General features: G+C 48.4%; 1 protein-coding gene across 1 annotated transcript in view; it reads left to right on the top strand.

Annotated features, from left to right (window-relative positions):
• The window catches only part of MDC1 (mediator of DNA damage checkpoint 1), a 37,402-nt gene that overhangs the window by 26,841 nt on the left and 2,230 nt on the right, over window positions 1-8,331 (top strand). Inside the window, exons 8-14 of the mRNA XM_012804696.2 lie at window positions 1,846-2,649; window positions 2,761-2,804; window positions 3,295-5,259; window positions 5,333-5,449; window positions 5,579-5,761; window positions 6,285-6,410; window positions 6,519-6,629. Coding sequence (XP_012660150.2) covers window positions 1,846-2,649; window positions 2,761-2,804; window positions 3,295-5,259; window positions 5,333-5,449; window positions 5,579-5,761; window positions 6,285-6,410; window positions 6,519-6,629 — 3,350 coding nt within the window. The remainder of the gene's footprint in view (window positions 1-1,845; window positions 2,650-2,760; window positions 2,805-3,294; window positions 5,260-5,332; window positions 5,450-5,578; window positions 5,762-6,284; window positions 6,411-6,518; window positions 6,630-8,331) is intronic.

Here is an 8,331-nt window from a genome sequence, read left to right as displayed (position 1 = left end):
AAAAAAAAAAAAAAAAGGGCAGCACCTGTAGCTCAAGGAGTAGGGCGCCAGTCCCATATGCTGAGGGTGGCAGGTTCAAACCTAGCCCTGGCCAAAAAACTGCAAATAAAATAAAAAGCCTTTAAAAAGCTCGGAGCCTGGGCAGTTCCTGTGGCTCAAAGGAGTAGGACGCAGGCCCCATATACCAGAGGTGGTGGGTTCAAACCCGGCCCCAGCCAAAAAAAAAAAAAGCTCAGCACCTGTAGCTCAGCGTCTAGGGCACCAGCCACATACACCAAAGCTGGCAAGTACAAATCCAACCTGGGCCTGCCAAACAACAATGACAAGTACAACCAAAAATAAAAGAAGCTGGGCATTGTGGCAGGCGCCTGTAGTCCCAGCTGCTTGGGAGGCTGAGGCAAGAGAATCACATAAGCCCAAGAGTTGGAGGTTGCTGTGAGCTGTGATGCCATAACCCTCTACCAAGGGTGACAAAGTAAGACTCTGTCTCAAAAAAAAAAAAAACATTAAAAATAATACAATAGGCTCAGCACCTGTAGCTCAAGCAGCTAAGGCACCAGCCACATACACCAGAGATGGTGGGTTCAAATCCAGCCCAGGCCTTGCCAAACAATTACAACCAAAAGTAGCCAGGCATTGTGGCGGGCGCCTGAAGTCCCAGCTACTTAGATGGCGGAGACAAGAAAATCACTTAAGCCCAGAAGTTGGAGGTTGCTATGAGCTGTGATTCCATGGTACTCTATGCAGGGTGACAGCTTGAGGCTCTGTCTCAAAAAAAAAAAAAAAACCTAAAAATAATGCAAAAAAGCCCTGGCATAGTGGCTCACACCTGTAATTCTAGCCACTCTGGGTGGCTGAGGCAAGTGGATCCCTTGAGCTCAGGAGTTCAAGATCTCTACTTTTAAAAAAAAGTAGTGCCATCTCTACTTTAAAAAAAAAAAAAATAGAAAAACTAGCTGGGCATTGTGGTAGGCGCCTATAGTTGCAATTACTTGGAAGGTTGAGGCAAGAGGATCACATGAGCCCAAGAATTTGAGGTTGCTGTGAGCTAGGACACCATGGCATTCTACCCAGGGCAACAGAGTGAGTCCCTGTCTCAAAAAAAAAAAAAAAGGCAAATAAAAATACATAATATTTACATTTTATGAGGTACTGTAGGTAATCTAGAGATGAGTTAAAGTATGTGTACAAGTTTTATGTAAGTACTATGCCATTTTATACAAAGGACATGAGCATCCACAGATTATGGTATCCATGAGGGGTCCTGGAACTTATCCCCCACATATACCAAGGGATGAATGTACTTTACTGCTGTCTCTCCATCTCATCAGAGAAAAAAAAAAGCCATATAAATTCAAACCCATAGACCACAGACTAGACAGAGCCTCAAGTTGTTGCCCTGGGTAGAGTGCCATGGCATCACAGCTCACAGCAACCTCTAACTCCTGGGCTTATTGATTCTCTTGCCTCAGCCTCCCAAGTAGCTGGGACTACAGGTGCCCACCACAACGCCTGGCCATTTTTTTGGTTGTAGTTGTCAGTGTTGTTGTTTGGCAGGCCCAGGCTGGATTCGAACCTGCCAACTCAGGTGTATGTGGGTGGTGCCTTAGCTACTTGAGCCACAGGCACCGAGCCACTAGATCATTTTTAAAGTGACAATTGAGGAGGCCTTCATATGAAGGTATGGTCCTTTAGAAACAAACATTAAGTGTTATAATTACTATCCTTACCCCCAGCTTTCCTTTAATAACTTGTTTAAATTTATTATTCATGAATTTGTCATCTTATTATTTCAACCTGTACTCCTCACTTTCTCTCTCTTTTCGTCTCTGATTCTACTTCCAGGTGCCCTAGATGAGCCATGGGAGGTCCTGGCTACACAGCCATTTTGTCAGAGAGAATCTGAAGCCTCTGATACCCAGCCCATTGCCACTCACCTTAAGGCTTATGGATCTTGCCTGTCTTCACTTAGGGCAACACCACAAGACCAACATCCGAAGAGCTCAGTTCACACAGAGCCATTGGAGATTCATGACAATGGGATGCAGACTGTGGATAAAGATATGAGTATACCAAAAGAAACAGCAGGGAGGGTGACCACTAAGAGAGGGCCATTGAAGCGGAAAACCAAGAAACTGCCACCAAGAGGCAAAAGAGATGTAACAGGAGATGAAGAATTAACCAGAAGGATACAGGACAGAGAACAAAAACAATTGTTAGCTAGAGACACGCAGAAACAAGAGTTTGCCAAAAAAGAGAAAAGTACAAGTCCTGAAAGGGATAAGGAGAGTTTGAAGGTAGAAACTGAGACATCCAAGGAAATACAAGAGAAAGAAACAGAGAAACAGATCTTCACAAGAGAAATAAAATTTGAGAGAGAAGTAGAGCAACCAATACCAGAGGGAGAGTGTGAGCCAACCAAATCAGAAGTAAGGGTACTCACAGGGAAGCTGGGGAGAGGCACACAGAGAAGGGGGCCGGAGAGAGGGAGCCAGGGCCAGAAACGGCAGGCCTCCTGCCCAACACCAGAGCCTGGAATGGGAGCAGGGGACCTTCAGGGGCCTGCTTCAGCCTCAGCCCCAATAGCTTCTGGGAGCCAGTCAAGTGGAGGAAGGGGAGTCCAAGTGAGCCTCAGGAGGCAGCAGAGAGGTAAGCGAAGATGGAGGCGAACCCATGGTGGTACAAAGCTCTCTTAACAATCAACCCCTGAGCATCCAACTGTTTAGAACTCAGCCACTCTGTGTTTACTTTCTCTTCTAGGCCACCTGAATTGCAAGACACCACCTACTGAGAAGACTTCCTGGGTGAGACCTGCTATCTCTACCTCTCCCTACTTCTCAAGTCATCTCTTTACCCCCTTCAGTGCCCCTTCCCCTAGCCTGGCTTTAATCTATTTTCTCCATAGCCTAAGATTTCTTCCATTTACATTGAAGAAAGAAGGTTTGTTTCCTTCTATTCCTTTACCCTTGTTTTTCATATCTTTTTTCCCAAGTTGCACGTTCTTTTGCCTGAGTCAGAAAGAGTCCCTTTTTTCCTATTCCTTTCTTCTTCACCCCAGCCATCCTCTTCTTCATTGCCATCATCTATGTGTTGAAAACAGTAGTAGCATTGTGGGGAAAGGTCCATGGGAAAGAGGACTGCTTGCTCCCTAGGAGTTCCTAGTCTAAGGAAAGACGTCTTAGAAAGAGAAGTCCAGTGAGCATACTCTAACCACAAACAATTATCAAGAACAGTGTCCAAGTATGTCTTTTCTCTCTACCTCTTCCTCCCTCACTTGCTTCTGTTTCTCCCCAGGGTGATCAGGAGTCCCAAGATGCTTGTCTGCCTCCTGCAGAGACTGAAGCCTTAGCTCCACCCCAAGGCCCCCTTGTCTCTCAGACCCCAAAACATCTTGCACCTCAGTCCCTTTCTTCTCCTTCTCTACCTTCTCTTGAGCCATGCATTCCTAAAACCAGGCAAAATGAGAGTCAGGAAGCTCCAGAGACCCCCTTGTCCTCAGAGGTGGAACCTTTCCACCCAAAGCCTAAAGTCAGATCTCGGGGTTTTTCCAGGATGACACCCTCTCCAGTTTCCTCTACTGCCCCTGAGCCCCACCCTACCACCCCCACAGATCAGCCTGTCACCCTGGAGCCCATATCTCGGGCCATTCGGAGCAGGACAAATAGGTCCTCTGTCAAGAACCCTGACCCAGTTGTTCCTTCAGCCTCTGAGCTCCAACCTTCCACTTTCACATCCCAGCCTGTCACCACAAAGCCCACATCTTGGGCCACTTGGGGCAGGACAAATGGATCCTCTGTCAAGACTTCTGAACCAATTATCCCCACAGCCCCTGAGCTCCAGCATTCCACTTCCACAGACCAGTCTGTCACCCCAAAGCGCACATCTCGGGGCACTCGGGGCAGGACAAATAGGTCCTCTGTCAAGACTCCTGAACCAATTGTCCCCATAGCCCCTGAGCTCCAGCCTTCCACTTCCACAGCCCAGCTTGTCACCTCAAAGCCCACATCTCAGGCCACTAGGGGTAAACCAAATAGATTCTCTGTTAAAATTCCAGAACCATTTGTCCCCACATCCCCTGAGGTCCAGCCTTCCACCTCCACAGACCAGCCTGTCAACCCAAAGCCCACATTTCAGGCCACTCAGAGCAGGACAAATAGGTCCTCTGTCAAGACCCCCGAACCAGTTGTCTCCACAGTGTCTGAGCTCCAGTCTTCCACTTCCACAGACCAACCTGTCACCCCAAAGCACATATCTCGGGTCACTCGGAGCAGGACAAATAGGTCATCTGTCAAGTACCCTGACCCAATTGTCCCCATAGTCCCTGAGCTCCAGACTTCCATCACCACAGACCAGCCTCTCAACCTCGAGCACATACCTCGGACCACTCGAGGCAGGACAAATAAGTCTTCTGTCAAGACTCCTGAACCAATTGTCCCCATAGCCCCTGAGCTCCAGCCTTCTACTTCCACAGCCCAGCCTGTCAACCCCAAGCACATATCAAGAACCACTCGGGGCAGGACAAACAGGTCCTCTGTCAAGACTCCCAAACCAATTATCCCCACACCCCCTGAGCTCCAGCCTTCCACTTCCACAGCCCAGCCTATCACCCCAAAGCCCACATCTCAGGCTACTCGAGGCAGAACAAATACATTCTCTGTTAAGACCCCTGAACCAGTTGAACCCACAACTCCTAATCTTGAGCCTCCTATTCCCACAGACCAACCCATCACCCCCAGGGTCATAGCTGAGAGTGGTCAAAGTAGGACACTAAGGTCTTCTACAATAAGTGCTGTGCCTTTTCCTACCACCCCTGAATTTCAGTCTTCTGTCACCACAGGCCAGCCTGTTCCCCCTGAGCCTGTTCCTCAAGCCAGTTGCAGAAGACAGAGAGCTGCTGGGAAGCATGGCTCCCTCACATCTCCCATTGTCTGTAAACCTTGCTCTACATCCCCTGAACCTAAATCCCGATCCTCAGGGAACCAAAGATGGGGAGCAGTGAGAGCAGCTCAGTCCATTACAACCATTCCTGAGCCTGCATTTCCACAGCTGCTTGAGGTACCCCAGATCCAAGAGGTAGAACCAACAGATAGATCTGGGTTCACCCCAGAGACCCAGTTTAAGGTCTCTCAAAGCCGCAAGAGGGCTTTAGCCTCTTCACCCCCACTTCCAAAACGGCCCCAAAGAGGGGAAGTCACCCAGAAGACAGCACTTCTCAAGGAAGAGGCAGAAGGCACCACAGAGAAGCCAGGAAAAGAAGAGGTGAGGAGATGGCTGGGGCCACAAAGCTGGGAAATGGCTCAGAAACTCCTACCAAAATCTTTCTCAATTCCAGGATGTGATGCCAGCACCAGGCAAGAGAAAGAGACACCAGGCAGAGGAGGATCCCAAGGAAGTACCAAGCCGCAGCCTCAGACGGACTAAACCAAACCAAGAATCAACAGCCCCCAAAGTAGGAGAGAGGGGGCAAGGGGCTTTGAAGGAGAGAAATATGGGAGGATAGGAGGAGACCTGGGGGTTTATAGAGACAGGCACTTATGACATGGGCTGCTGTGACCAGCTCAGGCCAACCCTTCCACAGGTGCTCTTCACAGGAGTGGTGGATGCTCGGGGAGAGCGGGCTGTGCTGGCACTCGGGGGAAGTCTGGCCAGCTCAGTGGCAGAAGCTTCTCATCTGGTCACTGATCGAATCCGCCGGACAGTCAAATTCCTGTGTGCCTTGGGGCGAGGTATCCCCATCCTTTCGCTAGACTGGCTGCATCAGGTGAGAACCCAGGAGATGATGACAATGGAGCCCGTGACAGTAGATAATGTTCATGTAGTGCTTTAGAAAGTGGTGGGAGGAGGCTGAGTATGGTGGCTCATGCCTGTAATCCCAGCACTTGGGAGGCTGAGATAGGTGGATTGCTGAGCTCACAGGTTCGAGACCAGCCTGAGCCAGAGCAAAATGTCTCTAAAAATAGCCAGGTGTTGTGGTGGGCACCTGTAGACCCAGCTACTTGGGAGCCTAAGGCAGGAGAATTGCTTAAGCCCAGGAGTTTGAGGTTGCTGAGAGCTATGACACCATGGCACTCTATTAAAAGTGACAAAGTGAGACTCTATCTCAAAAAAAGAAAACCAAACAAAAAAAGAAAGTGGTGGGAGGGAAGAGGGGTTCAGGAAAAGGGGCATTAGTGAAAAAGAAGCTGAAGTCATTCAAATATTTTATGAGTTCTCTACAAATGCTAGGCAGGAGAGTAGGGTGGCAGGCCGGGCTAAGCTTTGATGCTGACTGCTGCCATCTTTAGTCCCGCAAGGCTGGTTGCTTCCTGACCCCAGATGAATATCTAGTGGCCGATCTTGAGCAGGAGAAGAACTTTGGCTTCAGTCTTCAAGATGCTCTGAGCCGTTCTCGGGAGCGAAGGCTGCTGGAGGTAAGAGACTGTCTTCTGCTAAGTGCTTCAGCACTCTATCCAGTGGTTTCCCAACAGACTATGGCCTCTCAGTGCTACATTCATGGGCTCCACATTTCTTTCTCTTAGGGCTATGAGATTCATGTGACCCCTGGAGTCCAGCCACCCCCTCCTCAGATGGGAGAGATCATCAGCTGCTGTGGAGGCACTTTCCTTCCCAGCATGCCCCGGGCCTATAAGGTATGGTTGGTATGTTCTGGGTCAGTTAAAGAGGTAGCTAGAATGGGAAAGGCTGGAGAAAAAACAGGTATAGGTGGGAATATAGAGTTCTGAGGGTGTGGGGGACAAAGCTAAACTTTCCCATAGAAAGGGATAGGAATGGGGGACAAGACCTGCTGATACCAAATGCACCTATCTTTATTATGTATTTTTGAAATTTTTAAATATACACAAAAGGAGAGAAAATAAAGCAATATAATGAACCCCGTACACCAATTACCAAGACGTAACAGTTTAGATTATGCTCATTTGCTCCATCCCTGTTTTCTTTACTAAGTATTCTATTTCATTTTTTAATTTTATGGTTGGGGGGCGGTTGGTTGGTTTTTTATTTGTATGTTTTGTTTTGTTTTTCTTTTTTTTGAGACAGAGCCTCAAGCTGTCCCCCTGGGTAGAGTGCCATGGTGTCATAGCTCACAGCAACCTCAAACTCCTGGTCTTAAGTGAGTCTCTTGCCTCAGCCTCCCAAGGAGCTAGGACCAAACGTGCCCGCCACAACACCCAGCTATTTTTTGGTTGCAGTTGTCATTGTTTGGCAGGCCTGGGATTCGAACCCGCTAGCTCTGGTGTATGTGGCTGGTGCCTTAGCTGCTTGAGCCACAGGCCGAGCCTGCTTTGTTTTGAGACAGAGTCTCACTCTGTTGCCCATGCTAGAGTGCTATGATGTCAGCCTAGCTCACAGCTAGGAGTCTCACTCCTGAGGAACTGGGACTCCTCTTACCTCAGCCTCCCAAGGAACTGGGACTACAGGTGCCTGCCATGATGCCCAGCTAATTTTTCTATTTTTAGTACAGATGGGATCTCACTCTTGCTTGGGCTGGTCTCAAACTCCAGAGCTCAAGTGATCCTGCTACCTCAGCCTCCCAGAATACTAGGATTACAGGGATGAGCTATTGTACCTGGCCTATTTGATTTTTTTCAATTTTTTTAGAGACAGGGTCTCCCTCTGTTACCTAGGCTGGAGTACAATGGCACAATCATAGTTCACTGAAACCTCAAACTTCTGGACTCAAGTGATCCTCCGATCTCAGCCTCTTGAGTAACTAGAACTACAGATGCACACCACCATACTCAGCTAATTTTTTAATTTTTTTTAGAGATGTGGAGTCTTTATTTTTTTTTTTTTTTTTGAGACAGTCTCAAGCTATATGTCCTGGGTAGAGTGCCATGGCATCATAGCTCACAGCAACCTCCAACTCGGGCTCAAGAAATCCTCTTGCCTCAGTTTTTCTATATTTTGGTAGGGACCAGGGTCTTACTTTTGCTTAGACTGCTCACAAGTTCAAGCTCAAGCAATGCACCTGCCTCAGCCTCCCAGAGTGCTAGGATTACAGGTGTGAACCACCGCATGCAGCCTAGCGATGGAGAGTCTTGCTGTATTGCCCAGGCTAGTCTCAGACTCCTGGACTTAAGCAATCCTCCATCTTGGCCTCCTAAAGTTCTGGGATTACATGCATCAGCCATTACACCTAGCTTTGCTTTGCAGAAGTATTTTATTCTATCTATTCTATTCTATTTTTTTTTTTCTTTTTTTTTGAGACGGAGCCTCAAGCTATCCACCTGGGTAGAGTGCCATGGCATCGTGCTCACGGCAACCTCCAACTCCTGGGCTCAAGCGAGTCTCCTGCCTCAGCCTCCCAAGTAGCTGGGACCACAGGCGCCC

This window comes from Otolemur garnettii, unplaced genomic scaffold, assembly GCF_000181295.1.
Source record: "Otolemur garnettii isolate 467f Iridium unplaced genomic scaffold, OtoGar3 scaffold00031, whole genome shotgun sequence".
Taxonomy (NCBI): Eukaryota; Metazoa; Chordata; class Mammalia; order Primates; family Galagidae; genus Otolemur; species Otolemur garnettii.
Note: the sequence above shows the minus strand (reverse complement) of the source record. Positions and strands in the feature narration are given on the sequence as shown.